Genomic DNA, 22699 nt, shown 5'->3' on the forward strand with positions numbered 1-22699 from the left:
GCTGTGAGAGCAGACACCACATGCCACATGCATGGAATCTTCTGTTCACTGTCCTGATTCAAACTGAGACATGAAAGGAGCAGCCTCCACATGAAATCCTGGGTTAGGTGGCCGAGGAGATCAAGTGGCCAGGGAAACTTTGAATCCATCACAGAAACACAGCATAACATCGAAATATTTATGATTGTCAAACCAGTTATCCCTGCACAATATAAAAACTCTGCCACAGTGGCTTCTACCTGCATCAAGAGCTGCACACACATTCTTGAAAAACACTAAAAGAAAATCAAGAGGTGAAAGTTATTTATAACTATTTTCCATATATTAGAGGAATATTTAGCAATCTAAGAATGTCTTGGTGAAGACAAACTATTTTTCAGTTTGAACAGGGCTTCTCAGTATATTGTGATGTCCCCATTTGTCTATGCAGGAGCTGATAAAAGCCCCATAATCCTGTTCACAACCATTCCAAAGTCTGTCTGAAAGTGTTGCTTGGAGTTACAGATCCACACTGATGCCTCCACTGTTTTGTGCAGACTTCTCAGCTTTCCTTTGAAAGTATTTTGTTTGACAAGTAATTCATATCAACCATCATAACTAGCAGGCACAAATGCATCAGTGTCATTGCTGTTATTTTGTACTGGTATTATGTGATCATTGTCATTGTTTTAATTGTTGATTGAGTGCTTCCTAAATTTCATTGTGTGCCAAGAGAAGTTGACACACTCTGCTGTGATTTATGTGCGGTGTCATCCCCAAGACAGATTTGTGCATTGTACATGTTGAAGCAGCTCTTCAGAAATAAATGAGTTATCACTGTGTTGAGGAGTGAACTCAGTACCACATCACCACCACTCTCTCAAGAGAATATTGGCAAAAAAAACCATCCTGGAGGTGCTAAATGGATTTTATAAAAATATGGCATAAATTAGGATTCACATTGCTCTTGTGCAGGAAGCTAAGGGAGAGCAGCACCAGCCTTCAGAATGAGGTCACTGAGAATGGAACCAGTGGAGGAGCAAACACTGAGCTCTTCTTTTTGCATTTTTTCCACATGGAAAAGGGGCAAAGCTCTGGGGGCACTGGGTGTTGGGTGTTTGCTTTCCCTCCTGAGATAACAAAGGTTTCAAGATCAATGTAAAATTCCTGATTGAAGCAACTTCTAGAATATTGGAAAATACAGTCAAGAAATGATCCAGAGAAAATTCACATTTATTTACTCTCTCTACACTGGATTTTGTTTGCAGAGGAACCTCAAACCTCACCTTCACAGTGCCTCCGTCTTATATCCACATTTCCTTCACGTTTGAAGGAAAATGCAGTCAAGAATGATGAGGGGACATTCCCCTTACCCAATTACAGCTGTAATTGACTTCTAATTGTCTACCTGCCCAAAGTCTATGTGCAATACACACTCTGTGAAAAAGCAAAAAAAAATAAAGGTCGAGATATTCAAGAAATCAGCATTACCTTTGGTACAGAGCTGATGTGCAAATTGTCATCAGGGCCAGCAGACTTGGAAAACATCGGGGGAAGAGAGGAAAGTCCTGCAAAAAGAATATATAATATTAATGTTACTCAATGTCCATCATGGCAGGAAACACAATGGCTAATATTAATTATTAATTAATAATATTTATTATTAATATTGTGAGCAAAACTAAGGCTAATATTTTGGGCTAACATGGCCAGATTTTTGTACTGGGGGAGTTTGCAGGGGTGATTTCTGTGAGGTGACCAGGAGCTGTGACATTGGTGGCACCTCTGCAATAACTTATTTAAGGAAAGGTAAAAAAACCCAGCACAGCAGGACCTGGGAAAGAGGAGAGAGAAAGTGTGAAGGAAACAGTCCTGGAGACACCCAGGTCAGTGGAGAAGGGAGGTGACCAGCCATGGTCAACCCAGAATACCAACAAATATGAAAAAAGCCAGTCTAGAACTCTGTGGAATCAATTTGTCCAGATCCACTTAATTTCCCTTTTACTTTTTATAACTGCTGCATTTTGCAATACCACATACTCTCAAAATCTTTCCCCTGCACTTATTTCTTCACCACTTATTTGTCAGAGAGGAAAGGATGTCTGCCTGGATTACAGACTCTGCACAATAATTTTGTGCCATTAAGTGTTTGATTAAATGTTTTGAGAATAACGTGGTTAAAAATGCAAGTGCCAGGTAACGATTTGGTGGAGATTTACATTTGCTTTTGAAGAGTCTTTGTGCTTAAGGACAAGAATTTATAATGCTAACTTAGTCATTTATCAGTAAAATAATAGTTCACTAACTGCCTTTATTCCTTCCTTCTTCTCTTTCTTTACTATTTTTTTTTAATTTTTTTTTTTGTGTGTGTTGGCAGTGGTGAATTTTCTTTTATTTTCACAGGCCAACCGCAAAATATTGCCTAAATTGCTGCTTGTATGAAAATCCAGTCCTCCCACATCTGGCCCCAGAAGACAATTAGAAGAACAAAGGCATTTAAAAAAAAAACAAACGCAGGACTAAATCTAAATTCAATTGCAAAGAACTTGGGTGTTTCCACAATATTTTTGGAGGATCTTCCTCTGAAACATCAAAAATGTTCTGGAGACGTCCAGGAAAAGCACAAGTCCTTCACTAAATATTGTGAAAGCTCATAATTTTAATTGTCTGACCTGTTGTCCAAAAGGCCCATGTTGAGAAGCAATTTAACAATCTGTGATTCACCTGAGCTGTGCTCTGTGTTCCACAATTCCTCTGGAATGTATCCCAGATTTTCACTGCCACTCCTCTGCCTGTCTTCCAAACCACCTTCCTTTTTCTTCTCAGCTGAAACTTTTCTAGAAAACAAAAAGGTGTCATTAGAAGTTCTCCATGGTGGGAGAACTCTTGGGTAGCAGACTAGAGAGAAAAATTGAATGTCTCACATCCCAAAAAATAATATTTTTTCAGCTAAATTTTTTTTTTAATTTTAGACCTAAATTTTTTATACCTAAAATTTTTACACATAATTTTTTTTAGGTGTAAAACATATTCCAAGCAATTAGCATGGAGGTATTGCCCATGAAATTCTGTTTGGAAAGTTTCCATCAGCTGCAATGTCAAAATGTGTTTTGAAATGGAAATAAGGCAACCTTCCAAAAGTGTGGACTCTGTGCCAGATCATAGGTTTTGCAGAAAATTAATTTTGATCTCTGATTCTGAATTGTAGGATATTTAGGTGCCCAATAGTGGAACACCAGCCAGGTCACTTATGACAGCTGATCATTTTGGTGCCCAGCTGCAAACCCAAAGCATGTCCTCTCACATCCCCACAGTCACAGGGATCCATCTGTGCACTCTGAAGTTAATCTTTCACTCTGAAATTTACCTTACATGTGAGAGAAACTCTTTGGTTAAAGTTACACATCTCTGAATTTGCAGAACAGTGCCCTCACAGCTGCACAGAGAGAATTTGGGTGCTTTTTCACCCAAAATTCTGATGCCAGAAGAGATGCTACTATTGATCTGTTGCTACCATGGACCCCTCTCCAGGACACTCCCAGGTCCACCTCTGCCTGGGTTTGAGGTGTGGCAAGCACAAATGCACCATGGAAAACCAGGAATTTTTGTCGGGAAGGGATGTTGGTGACGTTTGTGGAAAATGTTGCATTCTTTGTACAAAAGTTGTAGTGAGGGTCGGGCTCTGCTGGCAGGGAACAGGGACAGGAGCAGAGGGAACGGCCTCAGGCTGGGCCAGGGCAGGCTCAGCTGGGACAGCAGCAGCAATTTGCCCATGGAAAGGGAGCTCAGGCCTTGGCAGGGACTGCCCAGGGAGCTTTGCAGTGCCCATCCCTGCAGGTGTCCCCTGGAGGTGGCACTGAGTGCTCTGGGCTGGGGACAAGATGCCCATGGAGCACAGCTTGGCCTCAGTGACCTTGCGGAGCTTTTCCAACCTCAATGATTCCATGATTCTGTAATTCTCCTTCTTTTCTATTTAGTAGGAATCACTTTGCAGGCCCCCAGAGCTTCAGAGGGGTGTCACTAATGCACACACAGAAATCTGGTGATTCAGCTCTCAGCTATGGGGCTTTTTTAGGAGATGAGCAGGTTGGACACCACTAAGAGCCCTGCCATGGTTGCTAGAAGACAAAAGCAAATGTTTGGGGCTACCACCCCCACATGTTACATGACACTGTGCTGTCTCTTTTATCTGAGCCTTAGATCCCAACAAACTCAGTGGAGTAGCCAAATAAAAAGCAGCTACAAAAAAAAAAAAAATTAAAAAAAGAAAAGGTGTGTGGGAGGCATAGGAAGATAGCCAGCCCAGTTAAAAATAAAGGTGAGAAATAAACCAGTGTATGTTTGGTCTCACTACTTCTTTGCTACCACAGCAGCTTCCAAAATCTGGACAAGCATCATTCTTTTTACTCCAGGGAAGTTCCCCCAAGGGGAAAGAACACTGAGCCTACAAAATCTGTGATTGTTAATAATCCTCCCTGTGATTTCAGGGTCATTGTTTTTCAAACCTTGAAATCAACACTGAATCTCCAAGTCCAAACCAGGCCTCAGAGCCTGAACTCATCCCAGATTTTTTAAATTGAAATTATAAGCAAGGTTTGTGAACACAGTGAGACAAGTCATCTTTAATGGAGAAATAGTAACTTTGTAGTACTGTGAGCTAAAACCACATTTCTGCCATGAACTTAGAATTGTTTCTCCCCACATCAGATGCAAAAACATAGAGGGAAAGGAAAGTTACGGCCTGTTTCTGGACCTGTTCAGGTTGTCTGAAAGAAGCACTGCAGATCCAGCTTCCAAAATCTGGACAAGCATCATTCCTTTTACTGCAGGGAAGTTCTCCCCAAGGGAAAAATACACTGAGCCTCCAAAATCTGTGATTGTTAATAATCCTCCCTGTGATTTCAGGGTCATTGATTTTCAAAGCTTGAAATCAACACTGAATCTCCAAGTCCAAACTGGGCCTTGGAGCCTGAACTTTAAAGTATAAGCAAGGTTTGTGAACACACTGAGACAACTCATCTTTAATGGAGAAACAGTAACTTTGTAGTACTGTGAGCTAAAACCACACCTTGCCATGAAGGTAGAATTGTTTCTGCCCAGATCAGATGCAAAAACATAGAGGGAAAGTTATGCCTTATTCTGGATCTGTTCAATTGTCTGAAAGAAGCACTGCAGATGCATTGCTGGGCAGGTCCTTCCCTGCAAGTTTTGCTTTTATAGAGTTGATCCTTGTGGAAGTGTTTGGGGTTCTGAACCAAGCCAGAATCCAAGCAATCCCTGCTGATTTACTCCTGCCCTATTTATAGAGCTGCACTTGGCAAAATGATTAATTCAACCCCACAAAGTAAGAAATCACAAAGTTTACACGTATGGCATGGCATAATAAGCATCATTTCCTTGGGAGAAAACGGAGGGTATCTAATTTCCTTACTTTGTTTCCCATCAATAAAGTGCTTTACAAATGGAAATCTGTCAACAGACCTGCACAAACTTTCCCCACAAGAGGCTGCTAATGACACTGGGAATTGCTGACGTGCCAGGCAGCGGGGTGGAACATTCTGCAAACTCATTAAGGGACGGGGACTTAAACCCCACAGGCGTAGGCAGGGAATGAATTCACAATGCTGCCTAAATATAAATAATAATATTAATAACCTCACTGCCACGGCTGTCACAGCTGCTGAAAAAAGGGATCTTAATGCTGAGAGCCACCAGTTAATGATTGCTAAAGTTTTCCATCTCAGTGCAATAACAGAACAACTTTGTACTGAAACACATCTGGAAATCAGTGGATGAGGCGCTGAGACTCATCCATGGGGCAGCTTTAGTAATTTTATAGATTTTATTATTATTATTATTATTATTATTATTATTATTATTATATAATCCTATAATATTATTATATATAATATTATTATATATAATATTAATTTTTATTATAGAAGAGCTTGGGTTGGAAGAAATCTTAGAAATCATCTTGTTCCAAGCACTTTTATTATTTTTTAATGAAAAATCCATGGGGCAGCTTCATCAATTTTTTTCTTCTTAATTATTATATATTATATAATTATATAATATTATAAAATATTATATTATTTTTATTATAGAACAGCTTGGGTTGGAAGAAACCTTAAAGATTATCTTATTCCAAGCAGCTTTATTAATTTTTTAATTAAAAATCCACGGGGCAGCTTTACTTTTTTTTTTTTATTTTTTACTACTATGTATTATATAATTATATAATAATATAATATTATTATATATTATTTTTTATTATAGAATAGCTTGGGTTGGAAAAAACCTTAAAGATTATTTTGCTCTAAGCCCCTGCTGTAGGCATGGACACCTTCCACTATCCCAGGCTGCTCCAATGAACACTCCCAGGGATGGAGAGTCACATCATGCCTGGAAAACCTGTACCAATGCCTCCCAGTCAAGAATTTCTTAATATTTAATATATAATGTAATTATATAATATATGTTATGTTATGTTATATATATAATATTTTTATATTATATCTTTATAGATTATTTATATATTACAATAATATGTATTTTATATATTGATATAGAAATTATATATGTTATTTATTTATTATTTATAAAATACGAATTATTTATTTATCATATTGTTTATTTATATAAATTATTCCATTGTTTATACAATACAAATGTATATTTTATGTAATAATAAATATATTTTTATATAATACATTTATTATATTATATTATATTACATTATATTATATTATATTATATTATATTATATTATATTATATTATATTATATCAATTATTATATAAAATATATTTTAATACATACAAATATATATGATATTATATAATATGTTATATTTAACATATATGTAATAGATATTCATATATTATATTTCATTTCTTCCTCTTAATATCTAATCCAAACCTTCCCTATATATAATATATATTATATATATATAATATATATATTATATACAATTATATATAGTAATATATAATTATATATAACATATAATTATATATTATATATATAACTAATATATATACATACATATAATATATGTATTCATATATAATATTTAATTTCTTCCTTTTTCGAAAGCTGCCCTGTGAACCCTTTTTTCCCCGTTATCCGCTGGAATTTGCCAACCGCTCCCGGCTCCGCGCTGCCGGCCGGTGCGGCAGCGCCACCCTGTGGCGGCGGCGGCAATGGCCGGCCGGGCTCGGCTCCTGTCCCGCCATCCCTTCCCTGCCTTCCCCGGCACTCCTGGGCACAGCCGGCTCCAGGGATCCGCTTTGTCCTTCAGCTTGAACAGAGCTGGCATCTGAGCCGCATCAGCGCTTTGGGGGTTCCGAGGGGTGTTCAGCGCTGTGGGATCGGAGTTCACTGCCTGCTGCGAGCCTGGGGCTCTCCCTTCATCCCAAAATCAGTGCCCTTCCCTGGATGCTGTCCCCATCCCAAAATCAGTGCCCTTCCCTGGATGCTGTCCCCATCCCAAAATCAGTGCCCTTCCCTGGATGCTGTCCCCCATCCCTAAGTCAGTGTCTGTCACAGACATCTTTCATGAAAAATCTTTTTTTTTTAAGTCTTTTTTCTCTTGAGAAGCTGGGAGGCCTCAGGAACAAAATGTAAACAATGATTATCTGCTGCTGTGGGACGCAACAGGTGCATCTGGGATTGGTCTCATGTGGCTGTTTCTAATTAATGGTCAATAACAATCAGCCGGCTTGGACTCTCTGTCCGAGACCCAAGCTTTTGTTATCATTTTATCATTCTTTTTTTTTCCTATTCTTAGCTAGCTTTCTGATGAAATCTTATCTTATCTTATCTTCTATTCTTTTAGTATACTTTTAATATAAAATATATAATAAAATAATAAATCAAGTATTCTGAAACATGGAGTCAGATCCTCATCGCTTCCCTCATCCTAAGACCTCTGTGAACACTGTCACAAGGTCCTTCCCTGGATGCTGTCCCCCATCTCTAATTCAATCCCTTTCCCTGGATGCTGTCCCCCATCCCTGAGCTGTCCTACAAGCTCACACAGCCCAGGAGTACTGGGATGATGGATGCCAGGACAAGGACACTGGCATGTCCCGCTTGCCACCCTGCAGCAACCACAAAGAATCCAGCAAACACACCAAGAATTTTTCATCATCTGTCTTACCTTATTTCATTTTGATAAGTAGATTCTAAAAATGAAAAAAAAAAAAAAGAGGTGTTTAAAATGCAGGAAATTCAAATTTAAAACTTCTATGAGTTCTCTAAGAGCATGGCTTGAGTTCCAGCTACCACAGGAGCATCTCTCCACCCTGTCTGAAAAATTGGGCAGCCCTGTAGAGCATCTTATGTGGAAACTGGAATTAGGCACACAGCACTGAAAATATTCTTCAATAAATAACATTTAAATGTCTTTAAAAGTCAAAACTCACAAAAAACATGACCCTCTGTGAGTTAATGTGAATGAAGGGCTGACACTGATTGGAATAAATCCATGAGAGAAACATGATGGTGAAATTAAGGAGGATCTTAAACAAGTTAGGGCTAAGAGCAGGATCTGCCTGTTCAGTCTTCTGCTTACAGAAGTAAAATTAAAATTTGTGCAGCACCAGAGCTGACACAAGTAGATTTATGTCTTACCAAAACCCCTTTTTAATGTTTGGCCCAGCTGTGAGGGTTCACTCACCTCTCCTCTTCAGGCAGCAGCGCACAGCGACCACAACAATAACGACCAGGAGAACAATGCCAAGGAATGAAAGCACAACTGCAAGCACAATAACCCATGTGCTCGTGTTGTCTTCACTGTAATAATTTTCTGTTAAATTAAATGGAGAAAGATTGGACTATCAGAGCCTCACAACACCCTTTTCAGCCTGTTTGCCTTGTCTGGGAGATGCTATGAAGTGTTTGGTGAGGAGGCTGTGTTTTCCAAATGACAGACTCTGTTTTTATGGATGGCACCCAAGAATTTAAAATATTCCTGAATTCAAATCCTTTATTGCAGTTGTAGCTTCTCCCACTGCTTATTCTCTTCTGAAAAGCACAGGATTGCAAACATCAAACTTAACTTTATTTTATAATTATGCTGGGTATCCCAGAGTCCTTTGAAGACATTTGGGGAAAGGTGTTAAGATTCAGTTTAGGTGTTCATACTGCAAATATTTAATGTCTTGCCTGGCTGCTCTTGTCAGTGGAGAGAAAACAGGTATTTTGGGTTGCAATTAATTTGATCAAATGTGTATGTGTCCCTTTTAATAAGGTGAGCTGCTTTGAAAAAAATGTCCATTTCTCCCCACAAACCACAGCAAGAATTGTAGAGGATTAGAACAGTTGGTGATCTCTAGCCTGGAAAAATGATTTTCTAATCCACTCCATCTTGGGATTTCTCTCAATGATTTCAACAAGTGTTTGATTTTGGGATGTGCTTGGTGCGACTCCTGTTCCCCACTTAAAGAGCAGCAAAGAGCAAAACCAGTGGAGAACACACAGCTACTGACCCATCTTCTCTACAGCATGCTCACATTTAACTGATTCCTTCATCTTCGCTGTAATCTACAGGGTTAAACGAGGGGATTTAAGGATAATTCAATGTCTTGCTTAAATCAGTTGCTATGACCAAACAGAGCTCCCACGTGCACAGAATTTTAAAAATATCTTGCATTTAGAATTATAGAATCATGGAATGGTTTAGGTTGGAAGGGACCTCCAAGATCACTCAGTTCCACCCCCTGCCATGAACAGAGACACCTTCCACCATTCCAGGTTTATTCAATTCCTGGCCTTGAACACTTCCAGGGCTGGGGAATATTTCTCAGGCAGCTGGATGTATAAGGAAGATGCCATTTCTCCTTGTCACATCATCCTGCCCCTTGGTTTGACCAAATATTCCAGAAGCACCTCAAATTTGGGTTCCCTTTGGAAAGCAGCCCCAAAACACTTTTGGCAGTTTAGAAACAATCTTCCAATCCAAATCACAGGTGTGAGACATATGCAGATTTGGCACAGTCCTGTTCCATGAGTTTGTAATTGACTTTTTCTCGTTTGAGGTCCCAATTAACAACTCCATGGGCACACAGCTTCTGGAAAAGGCACCACAGCAATAGGGGGACTGGGAGCTGCTCAAGGTCAGGGCAATTGATGAAATTCCCTGATGTGGGAACCAGGTTTACCTGTGGCAGGGAATAAACTAAATCCTTTCAATCTAAATCCTTTCAAACTAAATCCTTTCGAATTTTCCTGGGTGCGTGTTTGGGGTTTGGAGGTTTCAGACTCAAAAGATACAGAACCAAAACCTCCCACAAAGCTTGAACCTCTGCCAGGAACCTGCATTATTCAAAGCTCAGGTCACTATCATTAAGCAATTTGTTCCAGTCCTCTCTAATCCTAATGCTCAACCAGCATGTTTGGAATTTCTTCTATTAGGAAAAAAACCAAGCATTCAGTTTTATTGGAAAAAAAAAAAAAATACAGGATTTACTGCTGAAAATTAGCAGTAAATCCTGCAGGCTGACATCAATTGATGATAAACTTGTTCATAGTATTTTTATCTAGAAGTACTGCAACAGATATCTACATTTCAGTACATTTTGTTCCATAGAGGTGCCATGGGGGTTTCAAGATGACTAAAATGTGAATGACATCTATTTAGCTAGAGGGGAAAGCTTAACCCTGGTGAGAAGGGAGGAGCTGAACACACCTGCAGCTGCCACACCAAGGTGCTTCACTCCCTGCCAGGGTCAGGTTATCTCCAAGAGATTTATGGAGCTGAAGCCACAAGGAGAGGGAACGACACAAATACTCCCAGAGGTTCAGCATTTTTGTGTGTCTGCAGTTTTGGAGGATGCAGAAAGAAGCTGGAGCTGGGTGTGGCTGAGGAGCTGCCAGGTGAACACACGAGCAGGGCTGCACGAGGGGGTGAAGGAGTTAAATCCCTTTGAGTCCTTAGGAAATGCAAACCAAGCTCCATGGAGTGTTCAGTGTGGACAGAGCCACTTCCTCATTCCACAGGGCCCATCCTCTGCTGCCATCCCGACCTCTGGCTCCTCCCTACGTTGTCCAAACATTGACAAAGTGTTTGCAGAAAAGGGGATTTTCCCAGGCAGTGAGGAATGAGAGACTGGAAAAACCTGCACGTGTCTCCTTGGGCACTTTGGAGCTTTCTGGTTGAGCCCAAAAGCAAAGGACATCCAAAGGCTCATGGGAGGCTCTCTGTCCCCAACTTCTGCAGGTCAAAAAGCCACAGGAATTCAACAACAAAACCAAAGACAGCTTGGACCCAGCTAAGGAACTGCCCCATGGATCCCATTCCAAGTTGAAGCTCTGTGAATGGATCTCCTGGGAAAACTCTGCAGGAGTTCCCAAATTTCAGGCACAGCCAAACTTCCCCAAAGGAAAACTGAATGACATGAAAATGCATCACTTTGTATGGAAAGACTGACCCAGAGGTGCAGCAAGGAGGGACATTCCCTCCCCATGTGGCTGGAGAGGGCTCAGGTTTTCTGTAGTTCTTGTATTGCTTGAGAGGAACAAGGAATTTGATTCCCCCAGCTTTTTAGGAGAAAATTTGAGTAGTTTTGGGAAGGATTTCTTACATGTTTGAAGCTGGTTGTGCTCTTTCCCAAGAGCCAGCTAAGGCTGAGCCCATGTATGAAAACTGGGACAAGCTCTAAGATTTTGAGTGTGGTATGTACATTATATACCTTCCTGTGTCACAAATTCCATGCTTTCATTTCATCCTGATCATTTAAGGACTTCAGATTCTCCTATCCTGTCAAATTTTGAGTGCCTGCTGCTGCTGCACAATGGTATTTCCAAAGAGAAATGAATGATGGTCCTGTACAATCACAAATTATACACTAATAGTGCTTCATGACATCTGTTTTTCTCCTCTTCTGATTTGCAGGGAGTAGCTAGGGAAACATCACAAATGAGTGGGCAGGGGAATTTATTAATTTCCTCAGGATAGTCCTCTTTTGCTTAGTCAGTAATTAAGATCAATGTGACTACAAAAGGCCATATTAGGGGTGGTAAAATCACCTTTTCCAACTGCATTACCAAGCAAACACTTCTGAAAAAGGCCTGCTAATAATGATTCATACAGAAAACAAAGGGCACAGCCACTCAATCTTCTCAGTTGTTTATGTGTCAAAATGTCTGCACCAAACCCCTCATTGATACCCTGTAAGGATGTTTTGTGTGTGCCTCGTTCACCCATTGCAGAGGAAGAATCAGTTCATCAAGAGAAGCTGTCAGCATGATTACAACCTTAGCAAAAATATTTAGAGTTATCAAAGGCCTTGCTAACTGCTCTGCAGAGATTTGCATGACATCCCACTTTGGATTAAAGCAACTTTGGATTTCTTTAAGCGAAAGCCAGTAAAAATCAACCTAATGCACTGCCCAAAAAATTCCATATGTGTTGGGACAGAATTTTTTCTGGGTTGTGTGCAGAAACTGGGAGGGGTTTTTCTCCCAAATCAGGGGTAAAACTGGTATTGGATATTCCAGAGAACAATTTCACACGAGGGTTTGGCTTTGTAAAAAATTAAGTTGATATGGCAGGCATGCTCTGATCAAGGGTATTTAAGATCTAAATTCCTTGGCTGTTTTCTTGGTCAAAGAGCAAATGCTGGTTTTCCTTGCAGTGAATCCACAGGAGTGGAATCCACAGGAGTGCTCAGTCCTGCCTTGGGCTTCATGGTTCATTAGACTGCTAAAAGCACATTTAACCCTACCTGTACATCATGCTGTGACTCCTGGCCCCGAATCCCACACCCCAGAGGATTTCACTGGCAAATAAACAACTTTCTAAAGCAAAACCAACCAGAACAAAACGCACAGCCCTGAGCACAGGACGGGAAAAAGCACAACAAACATTCACTTACCCGTGGCAGAGTTGTCAAAAATAAGAGTTACAGATGCATTCTGAGGGCTGGGGAGTGCTTCTATGTCAGCTAAACAAGTCAAAACCTCCGTGTCCCTCGGAGTCAGAGTTAAGGTGCTCAGGGCATTGTGGAGGCCATGAGATCCTGGGCTTTGCTGGGTGACATAGCTCGACTTATCAACCCAAGAGTCATTTGTCATCCAGGCAATGTCTGGAGCTGGAGCCCATCCTAAGGCTTCACAAACAATCTCAATTGTTTGGTTGTCTTTTACTGTTAAGGTGCTATTTTTGATGAGTAAAGATCCATTAACTGTGGGAGGGAAAAGATGTTTTTGTTCCTTCAGAACGTTTCGCTGCATTGCTTTCCTGCTGGTGGTTTTTAAATCTTATCTCGCTACCCAGAAATAGCTATGCCTTGAGATATGAAGTGGAAAACAATTATTAATACAGATACACCACATGCATGATGGAAACATGCAGATATTTCAGCTACACTGGCCCATTACCCAATATGTCAAAGCACAAATCTCAACTTTCAGTACCTTTCCAATAAAAAGCAGGAAATTGCACTTTTTGGACATCTTGACACATATCCAGCTGGAGGACAACATAGTGAAATAATAGTGTTGTTCTCTGAGTTTTAAATATGCTCTGGTCATATAAGAAGAGGTTTACAGGTGGGTGATGAGATCAACACTGCACCAAGCCGCTCCCTGATGGATGGATGGTGCCTGGTGCTGAGATCCTGCTTCCCTGGCTGCAGGCTGATAAGGAATAAGAGATGGAGCAGGAAAAAACAGGGGCAGTTATATCCTCTGTTATTGGCACTCTGCATGTGACTCAAACCCAATCAGTAAAATGAGGATGAGGAGGGTAGGAGGCAAAGGATGGGAAATGGGAGCATTGTACTCCTTCCCAGGGATAACCTGAGCAATTCCTCAGAGGATTCCCTGAAGTGCAGCACAATAAAACAGCTTTTTGCTGGTGGCTGTGATGCTTCAGGTTTGAGCTTTTCTGTTTTTCAGATTTTGTGCTGCTTTAGTGTGTGGGTCTGGGTTCACATTATGGGATGGTGAGCTCTGTGCACAGAGCAGGGAGACAAAACAATTCCTGCTCCAGCTGGGCACCAAGGACAAATGACCCAAATCTCAGCCCAGGAGCACAAACACCGTGGGCTGGAGAGAGAAAAACAAGCAGGGTGGGACTGCCTGGGCTAAAGCTGGGATGGGACAATGAACTGCAAGGTGCAAATGGAGCAGAACTGATCCCAGGGACAGACCCCGTGCCCGGCCGTGCATTTTGGGGCCATTTTGGTTCATCTTGGGTGCAGCCCCGGCTGGGCTCTTGTGCTGCCCAAGGTGGATCCATTTTAATAAATCCCTGCTTTATTCTGTAGCTCTGTTCTAGGTCAGCCTTCCCAGGGCATCAGCCATACACACCTTGAACAGAGAGGAAGGCAAAGTTGTTTTCACTGGGCTGCTGGATGCTGCACTCGATCCTGCCAGAGTCACTCAGCTGGGTGTTGTGGATGATCAGCTCCGAGGTGAACTCATCCCCAGTGCTGTAGTTCCTGGAGGTGAAGCGTTCTGTGGTCTCCACAGAGCCCTGGGAGCTGAGCACAGTGAGCACAGGGCTGCCCTGGAAGAGCCAGATGATGACTTTCCATCCTGCAGACACCGTGCAGTTGAACCTGGCCTCGGAGCCAGCCAGCACCGTGGCGTTCTCAGGGCCTTTTGTGATGGAGTAACAAAAGCCCAGACCTGTGAAGGAGCCAAAATCAGTCCATAAATACATATACAACACCAACAGAGGTGGTTGGATAGTGTAAAACATCTTAACCGGTTCAGAGATGGAGTTGTGCAATCTATTCTTTCAGATTTTTAGATTAAGTGCTTTTCTTCAAAAATGCCTTAATTATTTTGTCTCTCCTTCTCCCACTCCAAAATCACCTGTTTCTCTTCAGTAATTCACTGACTACCATTTTGCTGACAGAAAAATCCTGTTTTAACTGGGAAAATACATGAGTTGCCTACATTTTAAATAATTAAAGGAGTGTTTAACCAGTCCCTTTTCCGTATCTTGGATTGCCACTGATTTTTTGCAGCCCCATCAGTGCTCTTCCCCCTGTTCCTCAATCATTCATCACACACATTGTCATGTATTTCTTCTAAAGCCTTCCTAAAGGCTTTCTGTTATCCAAGGTGTGCTTGAACTCATTAGTTTTAACTCCTTGAAAGGCAGTGTGAATTTTGGCCAATATTTTTTCAGAGCTGAAAACTCCTAACAAAGTAATTTTGTTTTCCTTTCCTCCTCGCAGACCCAGGGCCTCCCATTGCCAACTCCACCAATTGCACAGGAATATTTTGAGTCCAAGCATGGACATTTCCCTCCTGCCAGGGGGAACTGCTTCCTCAAGGGAATATTCCTGCTGTGGTGCCCCAGTGCTTCCAGCTGAGCTCTGCACGATGGCAGCAATTAGACACTGCAGCCCATGGCAGTCTAATTAAAACCCCATGCCAGCCAATTTGGCCTGAGAATAAGTGTTCCAATTATGCTCCAGGAGAAAGGAAGCCTGAAATGGTCATCACTCCCTTGCTAAGAGTATTCAGGGCAATGAAGTAATTTTTAAGGGTTTTGTTCACACCAGGTTGGTTTTTAGGTAGTTTATTCATTAATGGATTAGCTATAAATTATAGAAAAAAAATTCTTTCAGTCAGCAGCTGATGTGAGAAGGACACACCCTATTTTTCACACAACAGGGGTGTTTGGAGTTTGTGTAAATGGAACCAGAGCCCAATCTCAGTGAGGACATTGCAACCAGTGCCTCAGTGAGCTGCTCCCAGGACTGGGGTCTGGGACCTCATTGCTCCATTGCCCAGAGCCTTTTGCAGTTCCCAGCTGTCACCGTGATATTTTCTGAAAAACCCCTTTGCCAGGATTTCTTCTCCTGGGAAGATGAGAAGCCTCAGCTTCTCCGTGTTTTACTGCTCTGGAATGTGGTCGGGAGATTGTTTATCTAAACATGTGAATTGTTTTTAATTAATGACCAATCACCATCAGCTGTGTCAGACTCTGAGGAGTCAGTCACAAGATTTTATTATTCATTTTTGTTAAGCCTTTGGATATATCCTTTCTCTTTCTTTAGTATAGATAGAATAGAATAGAATAGAATAGAATAGAATAGAATAGAATAGAATAGATAATTTATTTACATTATATATTTATATGTAAATATAATTCTATTTACATAATATATTTTATAATATATATTTTGTATATAAAAATATGAATTATAAAATATAATATATTGTTATATTATATAAATTATATTTTATTATAAAATATATATTAAAACATATAATATATTTTATCATATAAAATATATTTATAATAAATATAAAATATATAATATATAAAAATATATTTATAATACATATAAAATATATAATATAATATAATGTAATATAATATAATATAATGTAATTACTATTATATTATGGTATATTGTTATATGTATATAATATAGTTACATAATATATATTTTAAATATAAAATATTTCTTATAAAATATTATATATAAATTTATACATATAATATAATATAATATTGTATTGTATTGTATTATATTGTATTATATTATATTATATTATATTATATATCAGCCTTCTGAGAACATGGAGTCAGATTCTCATCTCTCACCTCGTCCTAGGGACCCCCACAAACACCACACCCAGCCCACATTTATGCCCTGTACATCCAACCAGGCTGGTGCCAGGGATTGTTCTTTAATATAAATAGCTCCTCTCTTTCCTCCCACCTGCTGCAGGCATTTTCAGAGTTCTTTGTTTTGCAGGATTGTGCAAACCTTGCTCTGTGTATGGCTGACTCTGAGTTCTGTCATGTTTACAAAAACCTCCACAAGAATTTTCCACCTTCCTGGGTTATGTTCCCTCTGCCATGCCCCTCAGTCTGCTGAGCATATCTGTGTGTGAGCAACAAAACATCAAATGAAAAGCAAACTTTACCTACTGTGATAATTAGTAAAGCCAGATAAGATTAAGTAAATCATATTTCTGTTCAAATTAAAACTTACCCACTCTGCCCCTCTTAATGCAAACTGTTCTCTGTGCACTTGGAATTTATTTCCATGCCTGTGCAAACACTCTGCTTTTTCAAGGAGCTCTGGTCTGCCAGGGCTCTGAATAAATGGTTCAACTTTCAGGACAATGCTTGCTGTTAATTAATCTTTGAAATTTATCCCTAAACAGGAATAATCAGTGATCATTGGCTCTAAAAATAATTGGCTATGCTGCTTTTGCTTTCTTCAGGGCAGTATAGGCAGGTAGGTATGAGTTAATCATTTATCGGTGATAATTATTTTTCATCAGTCCATAGGTAAGGAAGGATCTACATCTCCTTCCACCAGCCATGTCTGCTGGAGCAATAAATGGCATTTCCCTGATTGCTGCCCCATGGAGAAAGGTCCCTGAGCCCTGCATGGGGATCCTTGGGGAGGCAGAAGGGCTGAGGGGTGGGACATCACCTCTCCTGCATTTAGCTCCCAGCCCATAAAGGAGTTCCATCAGCTTTCTCCACCTGTGGCCTGAATGGTTCTGGTGATTTCTCCTCTGCCTCTTTATCTCCTTGCTTTTATTGTTTGTTCTGCACGTGGAGTCCTGAACCAACAGCGTGTTCCATTGTCCAAGCCGTGCACAAACAGTGACAAAGTCACCTGTGGGAGGTCACAGAGGGCATTCATGGCACAAAAGGGACCCAAACCCAGCCACCAATGCCTCCAGCCAGTGCTGGACCTTGCCTCATGCACTGGGGGTAAAAAAGTGTTAGCGCTGCTTTCATTTGCATCCTGCTTCAAAAATACCTTGCAGATGGCTGCTTTTAAACAAATTAAGGGCTAGATTCTCATTGCACTTTACAGGAATTACGTGTTCAGCTCTCAACAGCTGCTTTAGCATCTGCTTCCCCCCACAGCAGCAGGGAGAGATCCCACCGAGGCAGAGAGCAGGGAAATGCTGGGCTGGCTCCCTGATCACCCCCGGGCTGAGGGAGGACACCTTCTCTGAGGCACATCACTCAGTGTCTGCAGAGCAGTCAGCAGGGGTGAAAATTTGCTTAAGTGAAGTGTTTATGGTGTTTCTGGTGTCCCAGGTGCCTCCCAGCAACACAAACCAGCTCCTTTGTGAGCTGGGGTTTTCCCTCCTCTGCCACACAAATTCCCTGTGACACCACTGCAGGCGGCGAAGAAATGAAAATGCACCTTGTGCAGGGTGGTGCCTGCACTGAGGGAACCTCATTTGCCAAAGAGCCACCCTTGCCCATCATCAGCAATGTTTTTTATTCCACACTTGAATGAACCCCAAAGGACCTCTCTTCCACGCTGGATTTTCAACAACAAGGGCATTGAGACCTGGCTACCTCCTCTTCCTTGCCTCCTGTCCTCTGCTGGCTCTGCCTTTCCTCTTTTGTGAGTGACCTATTTGGATGCAGCACAGGGAAGGACAGGATGAGCTTATCCTTTTGCCATAATGATTCCTCTTTTTATTTCAGCCTCATTATCGTATTTCAAAATAATCTCCCCCTCTCTACCCATATTGCCCTTCCACAAACACTGCTTTTCATCCTTCACTTTTTGTATCCAATATCTGCCTTTCTCCCTTCCCTCTCTGCTCTTTCTGTTTGAATTTCTACATCTCTTTGTTTTTCCTTTCCAGTCTCTTTGAAATTCCTTTTTCTCTTAACTTTTTATTCATTCTCCTGCTCATCCCACCTTGCCTCCTACCTCCCCTTCCTCACCACTGCTCCAGCCACAGCTCTGCTATCAGCTGTTAAACACACAACAATAAATAAATAAATAAATAAATAAAATTAAATAAATAAATAAATAAATAAAATAAATAAATAAGCAGCTCCAGTTTGTCTCAAAACCCAACAGCCCTGCAGCTGAGCTTTTTGAAAACCAAAGTAGGTTAGAGCTTGTCAGAGCCTGCAGCAAGGCACTGGCTCGTTCACTCGTGTTAACAAGAATTTTTAAATGCTTACAGGATGTTTCTGTCAAGTAATACCAGACTCCTGATGCTCAGCAACTCGTTATTTCCTCCCACCTGCACACAATCCTCTCCACAGCCCCCAGGCTTGTCTTGCTCTCTCCTCTCACTCAATGTTTGACAGAAATCCCTGGTAGAACTTCCCAGTGCTCAAAAAAATAGAAATCCAGGGATTTCCTGAGCCAAAAATTGCTTTTTTGTGGTATTTTCTGGGGTCCTCATCATGGGAAGGAAATGATGAATCTGACTCCATGTTCTTAGAAGGTTAATTTATTATTTTATGGTATATTATATTATATTATATCATATATCATATCATGATAGGATACAGACAGAAAGCTTAACAAGATACTAATTAAAAACTCCTGATTCTCTCCTCACAATTCATATGTTGGATAAAAAAAAATCTCCAAACCACATTCCAAAGCAGCAAAACACAGGAGAAGAAAATCAGATAATTATTGTTTTCCTTTTTCTCTGAGGTTTCTCAGCTTCCCAGGAGGAGAAATCCTGGTGAAGGGATTTTTCAGCAAATATGATGGTGACACTTCTGCACCTATGGATCTACCCTTTATGATATTTGTTTCTAGGTGTTTTCAACCTGTTTATAATTTTATATCCCCCACAGCCAGTGACCATGAGCTTTACTATTTAATGACATGCTCTGAGAAAAGAACAGTCTTTGATTAGCCCTAAATCTGATACTTTTAGTGGTTACCACAAATTATTTTTGTTATGAGAAATTGTAAATAATCATTTCACCATTCACTTCCATAAAATTCGTCTTTTTAATACATTTTTACCATTTATTCTTCTTCACAAGCAGGAAAAAGATACCCCAGTCTAATGAAGCCTCCTCATCCTTCCCTCCTAGGCAAGAGGGGCTTTGGATGCCCCATCCTGGAAGTGTTCAGGGCTAATGGAGCACTGAGGAACCTGGTCTGGTGAAAAATGTCCCTGCCCAACCAGGGAGGCTGGAACTGGGAGATTTTTAAGGTCCTTTCCAACCCAAACCCTCCTATGATTCTTTATTCTCTGCCTTAGAACAGCTCCATCACACTTTGTAGCTTTCTCAGATCTGTCCTGTTTGTGATGGAAGGGTTAACAAAACAGCCAATATCTGAGATGAAACCTTTCTGTGGATTTACATCATGCCAGATTTCATTTTACCTGCCCTTGCTGAAGACATTAAATGGTGAAATTTTCTCTTTTTCAGCAATTTTCTCTCTTTCCAAGACATCTATTATTTTCTCCACTAGACATTACATTTAAGAGATGCTTTGCATTAAATGCTTTCTCTGCCTTTCTTACTTACAGATCTGACATCATGACAATTTCTGGCAAATCTTCCTGGTCCCTTTTTGGGTTTGGTTGCCCTAATTATGCACTGCTTGCAAAGTCTGCCACCTCACAGCTCCCTCCTCTTCACCAGGTTGTTTAAGGGCTTGTTGAATGCCACACATCCCTGTGCAGCTCCGTGCTCAGAACACTCAGTGTTTATCCCTGCATTGTGTTTCCTTTCACCATTAATCCATGACAACACCTTTCCCCTCATCCCAGGGCTGCTCATTCCTGTCAGAGCCTCTTAAAACTCCAGCTAGACTGTAATTAAAAAAAAAAAAAATCAGCCTTGTCTCCATTACCCAACTAGTCACTTAATATTCACTTTTCCTCTAAAGCTTTGCCACAAAGACACTTTTAATTTGAATTGACTTTGAGACTTGTGAAATATGAATTGGGGGCAAACCAGCAACATGATAATTTGCATTTACTTCTGAAAGTAAAAACCAGCTGCTGATGCTGAGTTTTCTACAGATGCTCTCTCAAAAGCAGTCCCAAACAGGAGGAAGAGAAAAACAAGTAAACTGGAAGAGGGCAGCCTCCCACCTCCTCCCCACCCCACATTCTGCTCAGTCCTTCACACTCAAGCACACTTTAGATTGTTCAGGCTTGAAATACAAACATCTCCTTTCAAACAGTTGAAATAATCAGCCTGAGCTCATCCCCAAGGCCATTTCCACCACCCTGAAATGAGTGCCCACATTTTATCCGTGCTGGTTCATCCCATGGGTTTTGAGCAGGTCCTACCTGGCAGCGAGGCAGTCAGGATGAGGGGGAGCAAAATGCATTTCTGGAAGCTCTCCATTGGAGCATTCTCTCCTGGTCCCTGAGGCAGGAAGCCACCAGTGGTCACTGCATGCTTGAGAGGACAGAGCTGAAGGACAGAACTCCTGGAGAAACTCAGGAATGAGTTTGGGTGCTGTGACGAGGGTGACTTTGTGTGACCTGTTCCACCAACAAGGGGAAAAGATTAAATGAGGGAGGGTTTGGAAGCAGAGCAGAATCTTTCCTCAAATAACTGTTTTTAAAGACACAGAGGAACTTGTTTTCAGCAGAGAAACCTCCTCCTGCAGATCTCCCATTCCTCAGCCCCTCCTGCTTCAGCACTGACAGGGTCAGGGTAGCTCCAGCTGCACCATTAAAGTTACCCTTGAACAATTAGGAAAAATAATTCTCTGAGCTGCTGCACTTCTGGGGATGAGAAACATCAAATCTCCCCCCAGCTGCACAGACTGAGCCCTCAGAAAGGCTGAGAATGTAAAAAAAAAGATCCCCAGAGTTATTCCTCAGAACCTGAGAGTGCCTCCTATACCCCACAATAAATCACCTGCAGCTCTCCACTGTGGTCAGAAATAATGCACAGATTCTGGGTGTGAGACACCACCTGACTCCCATATTTTCTGCTTTTTCAGTGTTTGTGATTCACTTGTCAGATATTCTCCTCCTCCCCCTCAAAATATGTGGGAGAGGCTTTGACTGCGCTTGGTTTACCAATTCCTCATCTGGGCCACTGAAGCTTGCCTCTGTGAAAGGAACCCGGGCCAGGGGATGTGGTTTTGTGGCCAGATCAAATTTCTTGTCAGGAAAAGTGTTTCTGACTGCTGGGGTGCTGTTTGTGGCAGCTCTGTGCAGTGCATGACAACTCAGTGTCACCACAGGGACACCCTGGGTTCCCTACAGCACCTGGAGGTACCAGAGCTCCGTTCCCTGCTGGAATCTGGCAGGCCCAGCTTTCATTTCCATCCACATCTTCCCATTTTCATCCACATTTTCCCATTTTCATCCACATTTTTCCCATTTTCATCCACATTTTCCCATTTTTCAAGCTTTCGGTTTACCCTGGGAACCTACAGTACAGCCCTGTCAACTTAATCAACATTTTCAGCCAAGTCTGTGGGCTGATCTCTTCACCTGTTTGTTCAGGTTTTCCTAGTGTGTTTTAAAAGGTTTTGGGGTATTTTTATCTCCATATTTTATGTGTGGAGGAGTCCCCAGCAGGCAGGTGGGGAGGGAGGGTCACTGTGCAGGGCCTGCAGGGATTTCTCTGTGCTCTGTCACCGTCACAGCTCTCGGCTGTCACACACAAACCAGTCAGGATTACAGGGGCTGGTATCATCTGTCACACCAAGTGAAACAGCCCGAGTAAAGCACCAGGGAACAAATCCAAAACACAGGGCTGGGTCCTTTTCCAGGAAGCTGTGACACCAAGCAGGATTTCCAACCAGAACAGCAGCCTTCATACCCCCCCTGACAAATCCAAAGCAACCTGAGCTGGGTAAAGTTTTACATGGTGAGGAATAAACTGGCAAGAGCATTGTGCCAAATCCAGGACAAAAATCAGTAAACAGCTTGGGGTGAAGTAAAGCAAGGCAGGAAAGGGAGGGATCTGTAATATTTTGTTTTACTCGGTTTCAAAATGGACTTTCAAAGGGCTGGG

At 41.3% G+C, this 22699-nt stretch overlaps 1 protein-coding gene across 1 annotated transcript in view; it reads right to left on the bottom strand.

Annotated features, from left to right (window-relative positions):
* IGSF5 (immunoglobulin superfamily member 5) overlaps positions 1-21067 on the bottom strand; it is a 28365-nt gene extending 7298 nt beyond the window's left edge. The window contains exons 1-7 of the mRNA XM_054290031.1: positions 21010-21067; positions 14299-14619; positions 12861-13169; positions 8663-8791; positions 8144-8168; positions 2704-2816; positions 1471-1547 (exon numbers count right to left, since the gene is read on the bottom strand). Coding sequence (XP_054146006.1) covers positions 1471-1547; positions 2704-2816; positions 8144-8168; positions 8663-8791; positions 12861-13169; positions 14299-14619; positions 21010-21067 — 1032 coding nt within the window. The remainder of the gene's footprint in view (positions 1-1470; positions 1548-2703; positions 2817-8143; positions 8169-8662; positions 8792-12860; positions 13170-14298; positions 14620-21009) is intronic.
* Positions 21068-22699: the final 1632 nt, after the last annotated feature.

Source organism: Melozone crissalis, unplaced genomic scaffold (assembly GCF_028551555.1).
Source record: "Melozone crissalis strain CALT ecotype California unplaced genomic scaffold, PUWL_Pcris_2 ptg000075l_1, whole genome shotgun sequence".
Taxonomy (NCBI): domain Eukaryota; kingdom Metazoa; phylum Chordata; class Aves; order Passeriformes; family Passerellidae; genus Melozone; species Melozone crissalis.